This window comes from Zootoca vivipara, chromosome 5 (assembly GCF_963506605.1).
Source record: "Zootoca vivipara chromosome 5, rZooViv1.1, whole genome shotgun sequence".
NCBI lineage: Eukaryota > Metazoa > Chordata > Lepidosauria > Squamata > Lacertidae > Zootoca > Zootoca vivipara.
The window spans coordinates 27,904,293-27,926,862 of record NC_083280.1 but is presented as its reverse complement, the minus strand read 5'-3'; the positions used below and the strand labels follow the sequence as shown (position 1 = coordinate 27,926,862).

The 22,570-nt window shown below is 41.4% G+C and overlaps 1 protein-coding gene across 1 annotated transcript in view; it reads left to right on the top strand.

Annotated features, from left to right (window-relative positions):
* Positions 1–22,570, top strand: part of ATP1B3 (ATPase Na+/K+ transporting subunit beta 3) — a 35,304-nt gene that overhangs the window by 7,756 nt on the left and 4,978 nt on the right. The window contains exons 2-5 of the mRNA XM_035132995.2: positions 9,710–9,838; positions 11,973–12,080; positions 17,146–17,333; positions 18,737–18,787. Of these exons, the coding sequence (XP_034988886.1) occupies positions 9,710–9,838; positions 11,973–12,080; positions 17,146–17,333; positions 18,737–18,787 (476 nt within the window). The remainder of the gene's footprint in view (positions 1–9,709; positions 9,839–11,972; positions 12,081–17,145; positions 17,334–18,736; positions 18,788–22,570) is intronic.

Here is a 22,570-nt window from a genome sequence, read left to right as displayed (position 1 = left end):
TTTCCTATCTCTTTTTTACTAGCCTGCTAGGGGACTAGATGTCCATGTGTCCTTACTGGCTGTTTCTGTGACTAGTATCGAAATGCAAGATACTAGCCTATTAGCAGAGAAGTTTAAAATGCCTATTAACAAACAGACTGGGGTGCAAGGGAATAAAGCTGAGGAAAAGGTTACCAGCAGGGGGCAGGTAGACTGACAGAGGGTATGGAGTGATTTGTCCTTCCCATTCTGTCACCTGCATTGAATTCCTGATTGTGGAGTTCCTGGTCAGTAGATGATGCTATCCCACAAAGATAGTTTCCATTGGTGTCTGTGCATTAGTGGAACAGAGTTCTGCTTGTGCCATGTGACTTCCGTTCCTCTTCTCCCCCCCCCCCCCCAGCCCCTCACTTCCACTCCAGAGGTTTAAGAGACCCTATACTGTAGAGCAGATTTTGGGGTGGGACTGTGGGGAACTGTAGGGGGAGGAAAGGAAGGTGGCTTCCTGTTGCACAAGCTGAACACATTCACATGATGATGGATTCAGCCAAGTTATATAGTAAGCAGTGACGTGTCTTCTGTACTTCACTGCATTAAAGCATCCATTTTGAGAAATGATTTGTCATACAAAATTAGTAGCTTAACTAAGTAACATGTCAAAGTATTGCATGGATGCAATAACTGTCAAATCTATCTTTAAAATTCCAGGAGATTCCTAGGAAGCACACACCAACATGCAGAGCTCCTCGAGCAAGCTAGAATTACTATGTTAACAGTTTTCAGTTTCTCCTTTTTTTCTTTGCTAACTAATATAAGGAAAGTATGCTATTGCTTACAAGGATTTCAGTAAAAATAACTAAAGTTCTGATTTTGTTTGAATGTAACATTGAATCCACATTCAGCATAAGATATCTATCATCAATCAATCAATCATCTATCTCAAATATTTCCGTTCCAATACTCTTGGCAATTTTTTCAGACCTATCCAGCATGTAAAATTAACCTGGCACACTTCAAAGCATTTCCTCCCCTTCTTAGCCAACCAATGTTGAACATTCTAAATCAAATCTCAGTCTTTTTAGGGCAGTGGATTCCTCCCACCTCCCAGAAATCCTGTGTTCCTAAGGACTGATAAAACCAATTAATAGGTCTTCGTGACTTTTTATCATTAATTACATATATCCATAGGATACTGGTGTTTTCATTGTTCTGCAATCAATGCAAAACTCTTCACGTTCTTGTTGAAACTGCCTGCCGAAGAATGCAAGCCCAAACATTTGTTGGTAGGGAATGAAAGTGCACTTCCAAGATCTACAGAGTGTCTCCTGGCACCTTAAAGACTAGGACTACATCCACATCATCGGTTGCTGTAGTAGTCCATGAAAGCTTAGTCCACAATTTATTTGCCTTCAGGGTTTCACAAAACTTTTTGTTTCAACAGACTAACACAGCTATCCTCTGGAAAGTCTTAAGATCTACTTAATAAAGCTGACCATCTGTCTGGATAGCAGCGGAGCTATGTATGCTCCATTTCAGAATGCAGCCTTTCCTCTTATTTTCCTGTTGTTAATTTCTCCGCTTGTTTTGGCTTGGGGGGGGGGCGTCACATTTCCCTTGAAGTGGGGAGTTTGCAAGCTGCAATATTTTTTTATTGTAGATACACAGATAACTGCGTCCAGAAGAGTTGCATTGACAACATCTGAGTTGCAGTGTGCCTTCCTGAGGCCAAGGATCTTGGCATTGTTGTTCATACTTTGGTAATTTCCTTGGATTGTTGCAGGAGTCTGTAGACCATAAAGAGCTTAGGGACCGTCAGTTTGCTTCTAAACATAATTCATGGTGATGCTTCTGACCTATAAAGCCAGCTTTTAACTGTTAAATTACTTTAAATTTTAAATATACCCTTATCTTCAATTCCCGTTTATAAGTACAATTCTAGACATATAGTAAACAGTGAAGTAAAAGTGAGCTTTCATGAGAGATGCTTTACATCCTATGCAAGAGCCATCATTATTTCATTGCTGTATCCAGTAGTGAACTTTTTCCAACACAGCAGTGAAAGAGGGCCACCACAGAAAAGTTGAGGATTCTGGCAAATTTTGCAGATTCAGCAGGTATTCAGAAAAATAATAGTTTGTGAACTTGAGGAAAAAGAGGGAAATGAGAAAAAATATGTTGACCAGCCTGAGACTGCTCATTGCACAACCACAGTTACCATGGAGATCGTGCATTTCATTCTGGTGTTCAGAAGTTCAAGATGAACCTCCAGCAAGTTGCTGAGGTACACAGCTCTACCTTTTTTTTAAAAAAAAGCAACTGCTGGTATGTTAGAGCATCATAAATATCCCCACAATCCTACAGAGGAGCGGCTTGTACCATTTTATATCCTTCTCATGCATGCTTTTTTCTGCTGTTCTTTCCTGTCACAAACCACCTCCCTTTCCTGAAGGGCTTGGAGCAGAAAGCTGTCGCCTCTCTTCTCCCCTTCTTTTTCTCTAGGAAAGAAAAGGAAGTTGCAAGATGCTGTTTTCTGCATTGAAGCTGATTTTAATAACTGGTGCTTGAGTTTGCTTCTCCCTCCCTCTCCCTTCATTTCTATCCTCTTTTCCTTGTGTCATGTTTTTTGGGTAGTCCTTGCCACCTGCCTTACAACCTTATTTCTGATTTTTGTAAGCTTCTCTGGGAGCATTTTCAGTTAAAGAGCAGGGTAAAAATGCTTTTTTAAAAGAGAGTTGGTGGCAGGGAGCAGAACCTGGAGTGGGGTTTTATGGAAGGAAATACTATGTTTACTGGCCTTTTCACCTTAGTATTAAAAATGGTTCCTGTTGGGCTGTAGCCAGGCATGTTTTTAACACTTGACGTTTTTATTATGTTTTTAGATGTGCTGTAAGCCACCCAGTGTGGCTGGGGAAACCCAGCAAGATGGATGGGGTATAATAATAAAATACTGTAATAGTAATTACTACTACTACTACTACTACTACTACTGTACTACTAAAGGCATGATTAGGGGTGAGTGCAAAGAACAGACCATCTGCCTGAGGCAAGGGAGTTGAATAATTTGAGGTGGTAGAGAGCAGTGTTTATGGAAAGCTGTTAGACAGGAGTTTGTGGGAAGGAATTGTGTATGGATGTTTGAGGGGGCAGGAAGACTGTTAGTTTCCCACTAAAAATCAGTAACAATAAATGCAATAGTTACATGTTAGTTAACTTGTCGATTTCAAAATGCGAATAACAAATTCCACCTAATTTTCCTTCTCTGAACCAATGTTGTATACATTTTACTGTCAGCAATAGTAGATGCGTTGCCTGCCTCAGCTAGCATGACCAGTAATCAGGAAAGATGATCAATTAGATCAGGCATCCCCAAACTGCGGCCCTTCAGATGTTTTGGTCTACAACTCCCATGATCCCTAGCTAACAGGACCAGTGGTTGGGAAAGATGGGAATTGCAGTCCAAAACATCTAGAGGGCCGAAGTTTGGGGATGCCTGAATTAGATCAACCATCAACTAGAGTCCATCATGTTGGCTATCCAGTAGTTGCTATTTCAGGCTCTTCTGTTACCGGTACTTAAATCTCCAATTCTTTATATACTTGTCTTACAAAAGCTTCAGTATCCAAAGAGAAGAACTAATAGGAATGCTTAAATATTAAATTCTGTACTAGCCCCATCAATTCCTAGGGTTGCCAGACTCAATAGAGGACAGGACTTCTGTGCCTTTAATTGCCCTGCTCTCTTTGGAGTCTGGAAACCTTAAAGAGAAACCAGCAGACCCTTTGCTTGGAAATTAAACAAAATTTGAATAAGTGGTGTGTATTGGGTTATAAATTGTAGGTGCGTACTGCTGCTCCGTCATGACAAATGCTACATAAGAAGAGCCCTTCTGAGGCGGCCGATCCCGGGCTGGCCCAAGGGTGAGCAGGAGAAAGCGCGTGGCGGCTGCTGTGGTGCTGAGGGGGCCAATCCGGGCTGGTCGGAGGGCGAGCGCTGCGGGAGAAAGTGGGGCTGCCACCTCCTGTCTTCTCCTTGGCTCAGGGAAGACAGGCGGCGGCAGCCCCCGCACCACTGCACTTCGGCTCCGGGGGACAGAGCCGAAGCACAGCGCTGCTTGCCGGGGCTGCCGCCTCCTGTCTTCCCCGAGCCAAGGGGAAGACAAGCGGGGGCAGCCCCCACACCGCCGCGCTTCGGCTCCGTCCCCCCTGGCAAGCCCTGGGAAACCAGCTGTAGCACGGGAAGGTGGCAAAGGAAGATCAGCTGTCAGCTTCCCGTGCTGACAGCTGATCTTCCTTTGCCGCCTTCCCGCGCTACATTCTATGTCCGCACTTCGCAAGACGAAGCGGCGGCCATAGAAAACCTTGTCATCTTGCAAGTCCCTCGTGCAACGCAAAACTCTTCCGTCTTGCAAGTTTTCCGGGATCGGCCGCTTTAGCGCCGCCTGGGCGGCGCTCACCCTCAGGCCGGCCCGGATCAACCCTCTCAGCACCGCAGCTGCCACGCACTTTCTCCTGCTCGCGCTGCGCAGGAGCCCTAGGGCCAGCCCAGGATCAGCTGCCTTAGCACTGCCGCCGCCTGGCTTCCCCGAGCCAAGCGAGCAAGCGCCACCGTCGCCAGTCCCCCGGAGCCCATTGGAACTCATTAATTAAATTTCAATGCATTCCTATAGGAAAAGGTGCTTCGCAAGACGAATTTTTCGTAAAACGAATTGACCGGTGGAACGAATTAAATTCGTCTTGCGAGGCACCACTGTATAGCCATTGATAGCCTTAACCTTAAAAAAACACAAAAACCATTAAAACCAAAAACACAAAAACCATTACCCACCCAAGTTGGTTACCATTACTATATCTTGTTTTTAGCAAATTCCATACCGGTAGTTTTAACTAAGCACTGTGTATAATTCTTTTGCTTTGTCCTGAAGCTTCCAGCGTTCAACTTCTTTAGATGGCCTCAGGTGAGGGTAAAGGTAAAGGGACCCCTGGCCATTAGGTCCAGTCGTGACCGACTCTGGGGTTGCGCGCTCATCTCGCATTATTGGCTGAGGGAGCCGGCGTATAGCTTCCAGGTCATGTGGCCAGCATGACAAAGCCGCTTCTGGCAAACCAGAACAGCACATGGAAACGTCGTTTACCTTCTCGCTATAGCGGTTCCTATTTATCTATTTATCTACTTGCACTTTGATGTGCTTTTCAACTGCTAGGTTGGCAGGAGGAAAGTCTAAATGGACATTCTCCACACCTTCCATAATTCTCTATCAGATCTCCCTTACAGCTTTCCTAAAAGAAAGGACAGTCAGTATGCTAACCATTAAGATGGGTCTCATAAGCCCTGCATTGTGTATCCCCCCACCCTCACTGTAGTGAGTGGGTGATGGCTGGAGACAGAGGCTTGCCTCAATTTTTGTTGTTGTAGAAGACATTTTTATTTGCCCAGGTCTTTTAATTAAGATATAAGATATCTTTATTGTCATTGTCCCCTTGCGGGAACAACGAAATTACTCGGTTGCTACATCCACTCAGATAAAGCATTCCGCATAATCCAAAATTACAAAAGCTAATTAAAAACAGTAAATATACTACAAAATAACAAGTAAAATAAGATGACTTCAAAGTCCGGGCTTTCCATTTAAGGCCAAAATTGCTCTAGAGAAGAAACTGTTCCTGAGACGGCTCGTTCTTGCCTGCATTGTTCTATATCTCCGTCCCGATGGCAGGAGCTGAAAGAAATGGTGACCAGGGTGCGTTGGATCTCTTGATATATCTAGTGCTTTTCTATGGCACCTGGTGGTGTAAATTTGTTCTAAGGTGGTGAGTGAGCAGCCAATAATGCTCTCTGCTGTTTTAATAATTCTACACAGCCCTGTTCTGTCCTGGGAAGTACAGCTTCCGTACCACACACATAAACCGTACGTGAGCACGCTCTGTATGGCACAGTGATAGAAGGCAAGCAGCAGCTTTTGTGGAAGATGGTTTTTCCTTAAAATTCTCAAAAAATACAGTCTCTGCTGCGCCTTCTTCACAAGCCCCTTTTAATTCTGATTTAATTCTGGATTTTGAACGGCCTGCTTCAGCTTGGTGGGTTGGATTTTCAAAAAACGTTTAATGTTTTTATTTGTAAACTGCTCCCAGAGCCATGCTGAACAGCAGCTAGATCAGTGGTGTTAGCCAGTGTGCCGTGGCACCCTGGGTTGCCTTGAATGATAGTCAGGGGTGCCACAGGCAGCACCGGCCTTTGTCCCTCCCTCTTCTGATGCCCTTTCACATCTCTTCCCCCCAAAGGCTTGTGTGGCTGTTTGCTACATGTTTAGCTTTGGCTAGTCTCCATGGGGCTGCTAAGGCTGGGGGCATTGTGTTCCCAGGGGCCCCTGTGGGGCGGTGTGAGGAGGCACCTCTCTTGGGGGGATGGCTCAGAGAGGTGGTGGCTGCCTGGAGTATTCCCAAGGAGAGGAGCAGAAGAGGCTGCGGGAACACTCCACAAGGGAGGCTGCCAGCTTTGCAGGTAATGGGTGACATAACTGGGCTTCTGAGACTCAGAGCATGTTTCCCCACAGGGGAACCACAGAAAGAGTGTAGTAGTTGGTCAAGGGAGCTGTAGAGTCAAAAAGGTTGAAAATCTCTGAGCTAGACTATAGAGTGAAAACTTGTGTAGCAGTGAAGATTCCAAAACTTTGCAGTGGGGGAACTCAAGGCACCTAAACAGCACAAGCTGAAACAACACACCACAACCTATCAAATGTCTTCAAACCAAACCAGGGTACTTTTGAGTTTTCCCCTTGCAACACTAGCTAGCTCTTACAACATACTTAAAGCAATATGCAGCCTTCTGAAGGTGGGAGATTGTAAGAGATAACGTATGCAGGTGTGTATGAATGAGCTTGTACTCCTGGCCCACCTGGATGACTGACAAACAGCTGCAGCTGAACATTATACTAAACCCTGCTCGCTTCTCATAGGAACATGGGAAACTTCCTTATACCAAGTCAGACCATTAGTCCACCTATCTCAGTACTGTTAAGATTGACTTGAGAGTGACTTTCTAGGGTTTCAGGCAGCAGTCTTTCCCAGCATTACCTGGAGAAACCAGTAATTGAACCTGGGGCATTTTACATGCAAATCATGTGCTCTTCTACTAAGCTATGGCCTTCCCCTGGAATACGGCCTTCCCCTGGAATGGCTATGAGGAAGAGTTTGGAGGTTTTTGTTTTTTTCATTAACCACAGCTGGCTGTGTCATCTGCACCAGCAAAATGTATTTTTTAACAAGTCAGCTTCAAAACATGAGTGATCAAGCTGGCTTGTATAAACAAGCCATAGGTAACATTAATCATAGTTTATTGCAGGGGCTGCCAACCTCTTGGGGAGCTTAGACACATTTGCAAACTTGTGCACACATACTAGAGTCATACACAGCTGCAAACTTGGCAATCACACACAGGCACACTCACACACATACATGCCAGTAATTAAGCATATGTGTTGCCATAGTACAATACCATCAACTTCCTTTCATTTCTGGTTCTTCCTCCCCCCTGGAATTGAGCATGTGATGAAAACAGCAGTCAAGGCCAGACAATAACCCGACTCATCTTATCTCTGCTGTCTCTGATAATAGCCCTTCAAGGCTCCAAGAAACAGCTGCATGGCCATCTTGCTTTGTCTTTATCAGACTCTGAGTAGAATCTGTGTCTGCCTATTTCATTTTTTTGTGCTTTCAAACTTTTTAATATATTGCTTTTTAAGAATATTTACCTTAAATACACTTGATTTGAATATTTAAGTATGTTTTGTGGGTAGAAGATCTCTGTGTTGCATTAGATGGAGTTGCAGCACTTTCTCTTATATGATCTTCTCTAATGAAAATGTTCCCTCCTCCAGTGGACAAAAGACATGTGCTCCACATTGTACCACCACACTCCCCCTTCCTCCTCGCAGTAGGGCTATTAGGAGCTGGATGGGGGCAAGAACAATTTTTGCCAAGAAAGCAATGTAAGAGGAAATAGCCATATCTGGTTCTTCAAGTCCTGTGCTAGCCAGGAGCCAATGTGGTGCCTGCCATATGTTGGACAACAGCTCTCATCATCCCTGACCACTATCCACAGCAGGGGTTCATGGGAGTTATAGGCCAGCAACATCTGGAGGGTACCATGTCGGCTACCCCTGTGAATTTAATGTTTCCTTAAACAAGTTATTGAGCAAACAACATATTAAATATTATTCCTTATTATATGTTCCAGAACACATGTATGGTGGAGGCAGCTTATGGTACTTTACTTCCACTGTATGTGTGCTAATAGATATGTTGCAGATGTGCTGGTAACTGCATGTCCAGTGGGGGGCAGGAGACTGCAATTGTAATGGTGCTGCCTTATACATTTCTGTTCCCCAAAACCTGCTTATGTTTTCATGTTGGGGCAACCAAGTGGCAGAGCTGCTAGATAACACAGTGTTGTAACTTGGTGTTCATCTTGCCCAATAGCATTTAATTGCATTTAATTTAATTGCAAAACTATTTCTGCCCACCAGGTTGGTTGGTAAGGTATGCACAATAGTCAGGGAATGTTGCTGTAGCAGAAATTTTTCTACTTCTGCATCTACCGTACTACAAAATCATTTGTAAATAATACAGCTTCAAAAACTGAAATTTCAAGTATGGGATTAGGGGAAATAATATTAAAAGTTAGCTCAAGCAATGTTGTTCTTGTTGATTTCAGTATGGTGAGTGTCAGGTTTCAGCTGAAGTAAGCAGCATAACTAGAGGCCCAGGTAGCATCAGTAACAATACTACTACTACTACTACTACTACTACTACCACTGCTATTACTACTATAAATGCTAGTTCACCAGCTACGGCCTTTCTAGGTGGGGATAGGCTAGCCATAGTATTTTATATACATTACTGTAATGTGCTTTGTGGGCATACCCTTGATTCAGAAGCTGCATTTAGTTTTACAGCATCTTCACTGGTTGCCTATTTGCAAATGTTAACCATAAACTAAAGTCCTAAACAACTTAAAACCCAGATACCTGAAGATGCACTTCTCTGTATCATCAGCTAGCCCATATGCTTAGATCTATATGGTAGGCTCTTCTTGCTGTCCTGCCAATGAGTGAACTCTGCAGTGTGGTGATATGAGAAAGGGTCTTCTCTGTGGTAGCACCCCATCTATAGAACTCCTTTCCATTGGCGGTATGGCTGGCACCAACATTATTCACTTTTTAGGTAAAGGGACCCCTGGCCATTAGGTCCAGTCACAGACGACTCTGGGGTTGCAGCTCTCATCTCGCTTTATTGGCCAAGGGAGCCGGTGTACAGCTTCCAGGTCATGTAGCCAGCATGACTAAGCCGCTTCTGGCGAACCAGAGCAGCGCATGGAAATGCCGTTTACCTTCCCGCTGGAGCGGAACCTATTTATCTACTTGCACTTTGGCATTCTTTCGAACTGCTAGGTTGGCAGGAGCTGGGACTGAGCAATGGGAGCTCACCCCGTCACGGGGATTCAAACTGCCGAACTTCTGATTGGCAAGCCCTAGGCTCTGTGGTTTAGACCACAGTGCCATCCGTGTTCACTTTTTGGCATCAGTTAAATATGTACCTCTTTACATCTCTTTGCAGGAAATTGATCTGTTTAACGCTAATAGTAATGATGATTGTATGTTGTGTTGTATTGTATTGTATTGTATTGATGCATTAAATATATTGCTAACTTCTACATCCTGTGTGCTTTTTTTCAGGCTTAATTCTGCTGTTTTATCTTGTATTCTATGGCTTCTTAGCTGCACTCTTTACATTCACAATGTGGGTTATGCTTCAAACATTGCGTGATGATATACCAAAGTATCGTGACCGCATTTCTAGTCCAGGTAAGTGTGCATTCCTCTTCTTGGATAAAGTTTGCATTCAGACTCGAACATCAATAGATCTTTTGTTATAATAGGCAGTTTTCTTAAGTTGGAAGCATTTACCATTGCCAGCATTACTCTGAACTTCTAGGTTTCTTTGCGCTTGTTGCTGCCACTCATTTGAAGACCTTGACATAAGCATTAAAATAGCAAAAGAAATAAAGCAGATTGATAGGCAGCTGTTTTCTTACAACAGTTGACACAAGTTAAACATGAAAACAAAATAAGATCTGGTCAGTGATTACATGGGATAAGGAACAGAGGCATGCATTTCCTTACGTATTACAATGCAAACTTCATTGGTTGTCTTTAATTTGGGGAAAGTGGTGGTTCTGATTTACAGATAAACCCATATCCCTTTTTGGACCTAAATTCACAGTGTTAGGGATTTTCTTTTCTTTTCCCAACTCTGGTGCAATGAGTCGGTTAACAAGAAACAATTATGATCTTCCAAACTGTGGTTGGAAATAACGGGAACAAGAACAGATTCACCAGTCATAGAGGCTACATGCCAGGGCATAGTGTGAACCAGCACTTGCCAATATCTTAATCATCTTCAGTTTCTGCATGTCAGTGGAGAATGCCTGCCATTATATGGCCAAAATGGTAGGCACCCATGCTTTGCAGAAGTTTTTTTTAAAGTTAGGAAAAAATAGGATGGGGAACAGCCTCATAAGGATTTGGTGACACTATGTTGGTCACATCTGCATGGAATGGTAGTTTAAGGGTGCTACAGAGCTACAGTTGCCAGAGTAGTTTAACCACCAATCCCTCTTCCCAGGGAACTCGGGTAGTTAAGTTCATAATTGGGAGAAGCCTGAGTAAACAAATACTTTTAAAACAGGCTCTGAAATAACAACGCAATTGAAGCTTGCCTAATCTTAAGAGGTAGGGGGCTGAATACTGCAGCTTGGGTTCTGAGTAGTTTATATCGACCCTGCAGGGGTTTGACGGGGGGATTGCCTGGAGAAGAGAGAGTACCTTACAACATCCCTACAGTGTTATCCATTGCTTTTATCCATGCACTGCAAGCTGGGCCTATAGAATAGTATATAACAACATGCAATATAGCTCACCAATATGCCTCTATTCCAGGTAAGAGGACTTTGGTGAGAGTAGTGTACAGCAGCATTGCAATGTAGTCCACTATTATTGCACGCCAAAGGTGGGGTTACTTAAGTTGCTCCCTCGGACCTCTGCCCAGGGAAATAAAAGCATTAGTTGTGTGGAGAAGCCTCACCCTCTGTTTACTTCTATGCAGACTGGTTGTACTTTCTAAATGTTTTTTTTTTAAAAAAAATTGCACATGAGGTAAGACCCAAGTTAGGCAGTGGTTGCTGCCTTCAGTGTTTCTTGAAGCCCTTTAGCTACAGACTCAGAGTCACACACACCACACACCATTTTGTTATGGGGCCCCACTTGCCTATTTCTTTAACATTTCTCATGTGCCTTAATTTCCTTTGGTGATATAAGGTGGTGTCAGACCACAGAGAGTAATTAGTGGGGGTAAGCAGGACTAGTAATTTTTACACTGCGTGGTATGTGGACTGGGCAGCTAAACCCAATGTTGAAATCTTGACTCAACTTGCATTAGCCCTCCATTAAACAAATACATGCAAACAAGTTTGAAACAGAGTAAGATACTGGCTAATGCTTAGTGTGGCTAGGGCTTCAATTTCAGTGTCTTACATGAATGCAGCATTGGTGTTCTGTGGGCCTCACTATCACTGGCTTCGGGGAGTTGATTTGATTGAAGTTACTGTTTCTTGGATTGCTCTATTATCACCCTTGCATAAAAAAGACACACCTTAAATGTAGAAAGTGAAATGTAATCTTGAACCAGTAAAACTAATGCTGCCATTTAAATCATTTGACTATTGAGGTATACGTTTTCTAAAAGTGACCTAAATACTGTAATTACTTTCAGATCATTATGTACAATAGAGGTGGACAGGTCATTCCTTCATGATCTCTATAAAGTCCAGATAAATACGTTTTGGGGAGGGATTTATCTGTCAGAATAATTCTTTCTGAGAAGAGTTATAAATTAGCAGCTAGCTAATTCCTGGTTTCCTTTTTGTGTGTGTATGTGTAGGGCTAATGATTTCACCAAAGCCAGATACCGCACTGGAATTTTTACTGAACAAAAATAAGTCAGCAAGTTATGCTGCTTATGTGACAAAACTTCACGAATTTTTAGGAGGTATGTATAAATATTCTATTTTGCAAGTAACTTATTTAAAATATTAAAAGAAATGAAAAGTTGCTCCCTTCCATTTGTTATGGCTAGAACGTGATCAGGTCATTGTATTTCCCCCCTTGGAACTCTTTAGGTTCCAAAAATAATAAATTATTATTGTGTATAAAAGAGTGAGGTAGCTTTGTTCAAAGTTTTGAGAACTACTGGCAATCTGAACAGCAAGTCTTCTGTAAGTCAGTAGGCACACCATCTGTATTTAATGGAAACATGTCATAAACTGTGTATAAAAAAGGTAAAGGGACCCCTGACCATTAGGTCCAGTCGTGACCGACTCTGGGGTTGCGCGCTCATCTCGCATTATTGGTCGAGGGAGCCGGCGTATAGCTTCCAGGTCATGTGGCCAGCATGACAAAGCTGCTTCTGGCAAACCAGAGCAGCACATGGAAACGCCGTTTACCTTCCCGCTGTAGCAGTTCCTATTTATCTACTTGCATTTTGATGTGCTTTCGAACTGCTAGGTGGGCAGGAGCTGGGACCAAGCAACGGGAGCTCACCCCGTCACAGGGATTCGAACCGCTGACCTTCTGATCAGCAAGCCCTAGGCTCAGTGGTTTAACCCACAGCACCACCTGGGTGTGTTATACTCTATGCTAAAAAGAAAAAAGGATTCTGTGCCATGTCAGCTTCTATTCTGCATTAATAATTTTTTCCTGAAGGTTCTAGGCCATACCCAACTTGTAGAAAATTATGTTGGTGACTTATTTCTTACCTACATATGCTGACTGCCATCTTTCTTTGAGAATGGAGACCTAGTTGCCATCAGCCACACCTCTTTAGATGCTCAAGATTGGTCACTGTGCTGCAGTCACCATGAGACTGGTCTTGAAAATATTTCAGAAATGTCAACTGGTAGAGAATGCTGCCTGCCGTATGTTGAAGGGAAATGGGAGTATATTCTATACCAGGAGGCTGAGGTGCCACGAGGCAGTGTGTCACTAGTAGATGTGTCCGAGGGTCCTTCTGGTGAAAGAGAGGCTGCACTGCGAAGATGTTCAGGAGCAGTGAGAAATCTCCTAAAACCAGAGAGCTAAACCTGTAAACCATACTTGGGAACCTTGGAGGAAAAATGCACAACTATGTATTCAAATAATACAAGGCTGTATAATCCCAACCATTTTGGCATGTAATAAACCTGTGTCATTGCAGTCTATTTTGGAAGCTGGAGATATTTGTATGCTACTTTGGTTGAAAGCCACTGGGCTGGACCTTCTGTCTTAAATTAGTACAGTGCCTAGTTCTACCATCTAGCATCACTTTCTTCTGCCATTAACTGTCATAGATGTATGCCTTGAGTGAAAAGCAAGCAAAAAAGAAGCACATTTGGTACATGGATAGCACTCGGGGGGGGGGGATCATTTGTGATCTAAATGGCCACCCTCGCAAGTACTAATCTGTGTGCTAGAACAGTCCAACCCCCTGCCATACATGGTTATAATGTTGGCATTGTTTCTATCTATGAAATGTATGCCCTGTGCTATGAGGTTACTGACTCATGGAAAGCTAAGGAGCAAACATACTTTGAAAAATCTCTGCAAGGGGCAGACCAACAGTGTTCTTGTTGCATTTCCAGAATGCATGCCATTCCATGTACAATCGTATTTATATGAGAGAACACATGCAAGACTGATTTCTGCCTTTCATTATAAATGAAATTGAGCAGACGTAACACACCCTAGTTAATATTTGGCAAAGCCACCAGTGCTTTGGAAGCCGGATCTAGGATTACTGGTCCTTCTAGACAGGGAAGGGAGTTGGGGAATTGCATCTGAAGCTGGTGTGGTTTTCTGTGCTGTATTCTTGGATAGAAAGTTGCAGGGCACTCCACACTGCCAGCTACAGTTTGTAAGTGGGCATCTGGGATACTTGTAGCAGTGCATTTGGATAGCTGAGAGGAGGGAAGATTGGCAGATTGCAACTGTACCTTGTCTATCACCCGTTCACAGCAAGCAGAAGCAAATTATCCACGGTTGCAGATTTCATGATGAAATGCTGTGTTTTCCACAATAATATTTTTAATGGTATTCAGACTTGAGTTCAGACTGAAATTCTGCCTTGAACTGCTACATGCACACAAACATCAGTGTGCTACGCTTTGTGAATCCATCTGTAACTGACATTAAGTGATAATTGTAGGCTGTGAAGAAGTGGGTAAAGTTTCTCGGTAAAGTTTATTTAATGCAATCTTGTGAATAATCCCACAAACATTATGAACCTTCAGTTCTTTACTGGTCTGCTACTATCCTGTGTTTCCTTACTGGCTGTGGAGGAGATAGAGGGACAAGGATGGGATTCCTGTTTGGTGCCAGCATGGAAACAGAGCACAGACTGAGCTAGGCAGAGAAGCAAGCACCAGGTTTTGTAGGACTCACAATTAGATTGCTTCTCCTAAGTAAATGCATGAAATTAGAGTTGTAGAAAGAAGGATAATACAATTTGTCATGACTGTAATAAGTATTTGGTTGGGTTTGATTAGATTAAATTGGTAAGACATTAATGGTTTAATGAATGAATGAACTGTTGATGATTTATGTTTTCTAGGTCCTGGCTTTATACAAATGTGATTGCTTTATTATGTTTTTTGTAACTTGCTTATGGCCAAAATCAAAATAAAGTATGTGTATAAAATATATATTTAAAAGAAACGAAAGAAGGAATAAGTACAGTAACTGGTCTTGCTGATAAAAGGGAACGAAATTGGTTTGGCATTTCCTGGAGCAGGTTAAATTGGGGTATGGATGTGCTGTACCAGTTCAAGTATGCACTTGATTCCTTAGTTTAGCCAAGAACCTGTTTATACAAGGTATCCTCCATAATTCTTGTCAGATTGGATTTTCTTAGTGCAATCCTATGCATATTTATTCTGCAGTAAACTCACTTGTTCATTCCTTTAATGTAAGTGTGCATAGAGTTGCAGCCTTAATTTTGCAGCACTGGGAACAGAGGAATGGATGAAAGTGGTGGGACTGCCCTGTATCAACTCTAGAAATCTATAATGGTTGGAAACTTAAGTAAATAGATGGTGTTAAGTAGCTGTGCTCTGCTTCCCAAGCTTAGGCATGCTCATATTTATTGTTTTACATGTTGCAGGTGAGTGTAGAAAGAAGGGGGGCAAATAAAGGTGACAGAAGGTGAAAAGTGAGTTGACAGACAGCATAAGAGACAGAGAAAGGTGAACGAAGGTGGCAGAGGCGATGACAGGAGGAAAGTGAGAGAAATGAATAGAAGGCAAATGAAAGAGGAGCTGAAAGTAAGAGAAGGTGACTGAGAAAGTGAAGGCAAACTACAGTGAAAGGAAAGATGAATGAAAGAGGAGATTGCAGCAAGCATGGATGCCTTTTTGATAAGAACAATGCAGACTTGAGTGTACTGTTGACATGCCTTTATTCAGTATGAAACACAATCTTCACTGCAGAGAGATATCCTAGAAAGTAAAAAAGAACAACTAGTAAGTCTGTCTGCAAGTTTAACCACTGTAGTATTAAATATGGTCTTATTTGTATTGGGAAAAGTAACTTGCCAATAACACAGCGTGTGACACATGCTGAAAGAGTAGCAACTAAGTTGAAACCATCAAATTTGTATAGGCACTTAGAAACACTGCAGTTAAGCTGTAAAAAGAAAACTGCTAAATTCTAGAACTTTATTGGAACGTACACTAAAAGCCTCATTTCTGGTATTGTATTGGAGACTTTTATTGGCAACTTACATTATGTGTGCCCTGAAATACCTGGTATAGCAATGGCTTTGAAGCTGAAATCTATACCTTTGTCAGGCACAACAATTAATTTTTTAAAAAGGTTTATCTCAAAAGATAAAACTGTAAAATAATGAAAAAATTACAACTATACTTGATGACAATCCTGATTTAAGACTACAGATAGCTCACTATATATAAAACAAAGCAGGCATTTTTGAATGCCACTAGATGTATGTTTTAGCTGCACAGGAGTAAGCAAACTTTTTCAGACCTTGTGGGGGGCCGGACTATATTTTGAAAAAAAAAAATGAACGAATTCCTATGCCCCACAAATAACCCAGAGATGCATTTTAAATAAAAGGACACATTCTACTCATGTAAAAACACCAGGCAGGTCCCACAAATAACCCAGAGATGCATTTTAAATAAAAGGACACATTCTACTCATGTAAAAACATGCTGATTCCCGGACTGTCCGCGGGCCGGATTGAGAAGGCGATTGGGCCGCATCCAGTCCCCGGGCCTTAGTTTGGGAACCCTGTTTTAGCATATGGATGGTTAAGACAGAGGAATCTTTTATCTCAGTTCTTAACATTAAGCACCACAGCACTAATTTGAAGAACTTGAATTTGAAGAACTTCAAATTTGATATTCCCCAACTGGTGAAGTGCCGATAAGCTTGGAGGTAGTATTTATTCATTCATTCATCTGTACATTTATGCCCCGCCCTCCCCAGTCAAGGCCGGGCTCAAGGCGGCTAACACTAGATATAAAACAACTGATTAAAATACAACTTAAGAACAAGACTAAATAGTTGTTCTTAAGTTCCCTCCACAGCCTTCCTCCAGTCCATAAATTTTTAAATAGGTTTTAATCACCTTTAATTTATGCTTCTCCTTGCATTCTTGTTGCTTCTCCTTGCATTCTTGTTGTGGAGCTTCTCAGCATGTCTGCTCACACGTCCATCTCAAAAGCGGAAGTCTGGATTTCAGCTATTAACAAATTGAAGGCCACTGTACAATGCTACAGCATTGTTAACTGAACCGCATGGCCCCAGTGCCCCTCCCCATTATACTTTCCCAGTAGACTTAAAGCAATCTATATTTCACTAGTTCTTTATGTCCTTCAGGAAGAGTATTTATTGAATGTGCATTGTAGTCGTCTGGGTGAATACTGAATATTGAATGTGTCTTACTTTATTTCAAAGCTTGGAAATCATTCTCCAAAGCCTTTGAAGCTGTTAAGTCAGTAGTTTTTATATGTATTGAATTAATGAGTGTGTAATGTGATGCATTGAATTGTTTTCCCCAGCGTATAATGAATCAAAGCAGGTGGATAACATCCTGTGTACTCCAGGACAACTCTTTATACAGGATTCTGATCCTAAAAAAAAAGTATGCAAATTTAATCGTTCTACCTTGGGACCATGCTCTGGACTACAAGATTCAACTTTTGGTTATGCTACAGGAACACCATGTGTTATTGTAAAAATGAATAGAGTAAGTATATTGACTCTTTATAGCTTTCTAAAACTTACCTATGTTTCTGCTGGCAACTGCGTTTCAAGTGGAAGGATAGTTTGCAGTGACTGCCTGGCCCTTGCCGTCAGGCAGCAGCTCTTAAGGCATGTCTGTGTTCACTCCAGTGCACCTATGGAACTCCTGCAGGAGCAAGCTTCTTAATTGATACCCATGTTGGAGTGCTTTATAGGTGCCATTGGAAACGCCTGTGGAGCTGCCCTCAGTTTTGAATTTGGAGAGAAGGCAATTGCATACTTGTGTCATTTCTTTCAGGCTAATTTTATTACATTTTTACTGCATAAAGGAGCAGCATTATGTCTTGTTTTCCCTTAATATCCCCAGGAGCTTCAAAATCATGTAACTTTTGTACTTTAGAACACTAAAGTATTAGCGGTATATTTCTGGGCTGAATGCCAGTACTGCTACTGCTAATAAGAAGGGCCCTACCTGCGTCATGCAAGAGATTATCTGCCAGTTGGCCAAAATTGTTCGTCACAAAACTATACAAAACTGTTTTAACGTGTCTTGCTAGAAGGAAAGATAAGGGCTGTGATTTGACTTACTGCAACCTCTTGCTGCAGACTTTTTAGCTAAAATATTTCATTATCCGGCAGTTAACTGCATGTTATGTGACATGTCTCTTGCATATGCCATCTGGATTCAGCTATTAATGTTACATGCCTAATTTGAAGTAATGAACTGCTGCTGCTCAAAATGTCATGTGGAAGTGGAACCCTCTGAGTGCTGTTGTGGCCGTACTTTAAAACAGGGCAGTTCTGCAGTACCTGATCCTGAAGACTCTGCTTATTAATAATTTTGCTTACTAGTTGAGAACTCTTTTTCTGTATAAAAACCATTGCATAGGTAACATAGCTGTTGGATAAGGCGCACATTTGTTGCACATCTTACAAAAATGTTATCACTGAGTTGATTACCTTAATGAGATTGCAGCAGAGCCCAAGTTCTGCATCTTGTCAAATCTTATTGGCAGTGATACTAGGAAAGAGGGAGAGGGGCATTGCATGTGTGTTCAACATGCCAAAGCTGCTTATTTTCAGCAGGCACATTAGGAGACAATATTTTTGTGGATTTGTACATTTGGTGTTTGCAAGTGGGCCTACTGAAAATAAGCAGCTTTGGCATAGTTGAACTTGAAAAGCTGCCTTTCATTACCCTTTCCCCTGAAACTCTGAATATACAAACTTCTTAATTGGGGAACAGTAACTTTTCTGTAAAGTGGATCACAGAAAAATTAACCTTTTGATAAAGAGAATCCCTTGCAGCCTTGCTATAATTTGTTTTTTTCCACATTTACAACATAAGTAATAATGTATTCCCTTCACCTACAAAAATGAGTTTATAGAGATTCTCCTACATTTCAGATAATTGGATTAAAACCTGAAGGAATGCCAGCTATAACATGTGAAGCTAAGGTGAGTATTTTCAGATAAGAATGTGCATATACTCAAGTTGTTAAAGCAAGTTTAGGAAAGCAAATTTACTATTAAGTCATAGATGTTGTGAGTATTATTAGTCCTTTGTTCATTTATAAAAGCTAGCAATTTCCCTTTTATCTTTGGGTCAGTTAGTTGCTCAGCTTGAAAGTGTTGTTTTATAGTTTTCATTTAGAATAGATATTATGGGTTCCTCATATTTACTTTTTTCTTTTGTTCCATTTCATAACCAACATTTTGTTTTTCTCTGCATGCTGCAAATGCACCTTACACAATATATTTATGGTGGGTAAGAAAATGAACACTGAAGTAGTTTAGATTATAACATCTTAGCATTTGAATTGTTCATCTGTAAGCACACTCCATTTTCTTCAAAATCTGTTTCTTTGTTATAAATGTTCCATGTGCTTTAAATGTTTATCTGTATGCAGGTGTGTGTGTGTGTGAGAGAGAGAGAGAGAGTGTGTGTGTGTGTGTGTAAATGCAGGTTACCTGCCCCCCAATTCAGACTTGAATGAATTTGTTTTTCAGAAGCATGTGTCCTTCTCATCCCTTATTCCTATGTAGCAAATCCTTCCCTGCTCTGAATCTAAATCAAAGCTGGGTTCTCAAAGTAATTTTAGATTGAATCAGCTTCATTAAAAAAAAGTTTTATTGGTTTTTATAAAAATTACAAAAGAATCAGTTTTAATTTGAATTGTGAGGGCCACACAACTGAGTAGAGGGAAGTGAGAGAGCAGGGTGTGTGTGAGACTAATGTCTTGATCTCAAAAGCAAGGCTCAGTTAAGACTAGATACTTTAGAAATGAGCAAAAAAGACAACAGATATAATTATTGTTACAAATATATATGGTATCCAAATGAAACTAATAAATATATTATCTGCATATATACTACAAGAATATTATATGTGCATGTGTGTATGCCCCCTGTACATATTTTTCTTACTGCTTTGACAGTGGCCCAGATTGCTCATGCTTTCTCCTCCTGATACAAGTCAGAGCAACAAACCACATTTCCTGGTTTAGAATTACATCTGAACATGGTTATTTCACTCAGACCATAATTGGTAAGCTAAGAACAAACCTTGGCTTCAAATCATGGTTTGCTTGGTGCAAAACAACCTGTGCTTGGGGGGGGGGGAGCACATGCTCATTCAGAGTAAACCTTTAACAATAGTTTACTGTGATGTGTGAACACTGCTAATATTGTTATGTATACTGTATTGTATCTGTAAAACCTTTGCACCCTTTAAACCCAATTTAGTAATGTGTTCTAGGTGTGGAAGTGCTGGCACAAAAATTGTTCTGGGTGTAAAGCTGGTGTGGATTGTAGCTGGTGTGGGTTGTTTTCAGATATCTAAAGTCCTTTTTTGTGTAGATGTGTTTACATCCATAATTGTCTTTACATGGGTTAACACTTGTCATGCATGTGATTGGCAGATTTAAAAGAACATTAATAATGGCCCCTGGATGACACCTTGAGATGTGGTGTGGTGTGGTGTGTTGTGACACATTAGTGTGTTGGCTGCAGTGTCACGTTAATGCTCCCTTTGCTCTTCCAGGGCTGAAAAGGGGCTAGTTTAACCTCCGGTTTGTTGGTAAAACTGAATTACTGTGTTGTGAAATGATGTATGTCTAGAAAGTGTGTCACTGACATGCAAAGTTTGGAAAGCTCTGGGTTAGAGTGTTGGACTATGACCTGGGAGACCAGGGTATGAATTCCTACTCAGCCATGAAGCTCACTGGGTGACCTTAGGCCAGTCACTATCTCTTAAGACTAACCTACCTCACAAGCTTGTGAGGATGAAATGGGGTGGAGAACCATATACACCACATTTTAGATACTTGGAAGATAAAGGTGGTATATAAATGTAAATAAATAATTTGGAGAATTGGTATCACGAAGGCATGGTACCATATGCAGCACAATTATTTTAGCTACTCTATTTCCTTTTTGTCAGCCTATACTGTTCTGTACTTCTGAATCAAAGATGTATGTTTCACCTTATGTGACCCAATAGTGTAATAACATTCATTTTACTTCCTTCTGCTTCTTTCCATCCAATAGCTTAAAATTAGGATCACACCAGAAAGCAGCTGTTGTAACTAAAGTGAAATATATTGTGTAATGTTTTCCCCAAACATTTTGTACTATATATGGCATGCTGACTACTTGGAACAGTTGGAGTTTTATTCCTGTGGTGAGATACAACTTGTTGCTTGACATGCTTTCCACAACTGAAGTTCTCTGCTAAATTCAATCAACAGAAAATTTAAAGTACATAGTTTTCATCCAGTTTTCCCCATAATGGTTAAATTTATGGAAATTAAAAGAACACCAGCTCTTGCTTCATCATAATTTTTTCAGCTCTTATTGTTGGTGATGGAACATACTGGCTTTGATGCATATAAACGCATTAGTTGCAAGGCTGATTCAGGCATTATTTGGTAGCATTTTCTTTCTTTTTGGTGGATGATTTTGTTATACACCAGGCCAGACTTGGAGGGTCAGAAGAGTCCCATCTCCTTTATCAGAAAACTTTATTCATGTTGCATCAGGCTTTGCTCCTGGTGTTGGGCCAGAGAAACAGATTGCAGATGATTGATGCTCAATGTCCTTTCCAGCGTTGATGAGCCCCATTGATTTGTATTCTAGGAAGCTGTGGTGCATGAATCAGGCTGGATGAGTACTAGAGTGCAAGTGGTGGAAGTCTCACCCTGAAATGCAATGAACACTGGTTATGTTAGTGCACATAATCATGCCTAGCATATGGTAGTGTGAACAGCAAAGAAGATGCTCTTCACAGTCTGCATTGCATCCTCAAGCAGAGACTAATAGAAATATTTTTAAAAAAGAAAAGAAATAAAGAAAAAGATTTTTTAAAACAATACAAATTGCCAATACATAGCCAATTACAACCCCCCCTTTCCCCCTCCCTCTCCCACCCTCTAATGACTTCCCTCAGCTCCCCTCTCTGGTTTGTTTGTACATATTGTTTTCTGCATGTTATAAAATTGTACATGCCTTATCATACGTTCTACTAATAAATTGTGGGTTTATTCAAAACCTGCCAAGGAGTCCAGATCCTTTTGTTGTCTTTTAAAATAGTTTGTAAAAAGTTCCCATTCTTCTTTGAAGTCACGGTTGTCCTTCTCATGTAGTTTATATGTCAGCTTTGCCAACTCCACATAGCTCATAAGTTTTTCTTGCCATTGTTCTTTCGTAGGGATTTCCTCATTCTTCCATCTTTGTGCTAACAAGACTCTTGCCGCTGTTGTAGCATACATAAATAAGTTCTTTATTTTCCTTGGCAGGTCTTGTCCTAGAATCCCTAACAAAAATGCCATGGCTCCGGTGGCAGAGGCATCCCTCCGCTCGAGGGATCCCGCTGCCGTCTAGTGCCTTCGCTCCATAAGACGCACAAACACTTTCCCTTCATTTTTAGGAGGGAAAAAGTGTGTCTTGTAGAGCGAAAAGTACAGTAATCTTTATTGAGAATGGGACAAAAGTAGTGTGACCTTGCTCTTTTTTCACAGATCTGTCTGGTTTCTGGACCAGCTTCATGTGACAGGTATTAGGGATCCCTGTGGTTCCACTACTACCTGTGTGGAGGATTTTCATCCCCCTGGAGTGCTACAGGGCACTAACTTATCCCCAATGTCATTTAATACCTATGTGAAGCTGTTGAGAGCAGTCATTAAGAGATTTGAGGCAAAGATGCTGATGACACTCAGTTCTATTTCTTCAAAACTGAACCAG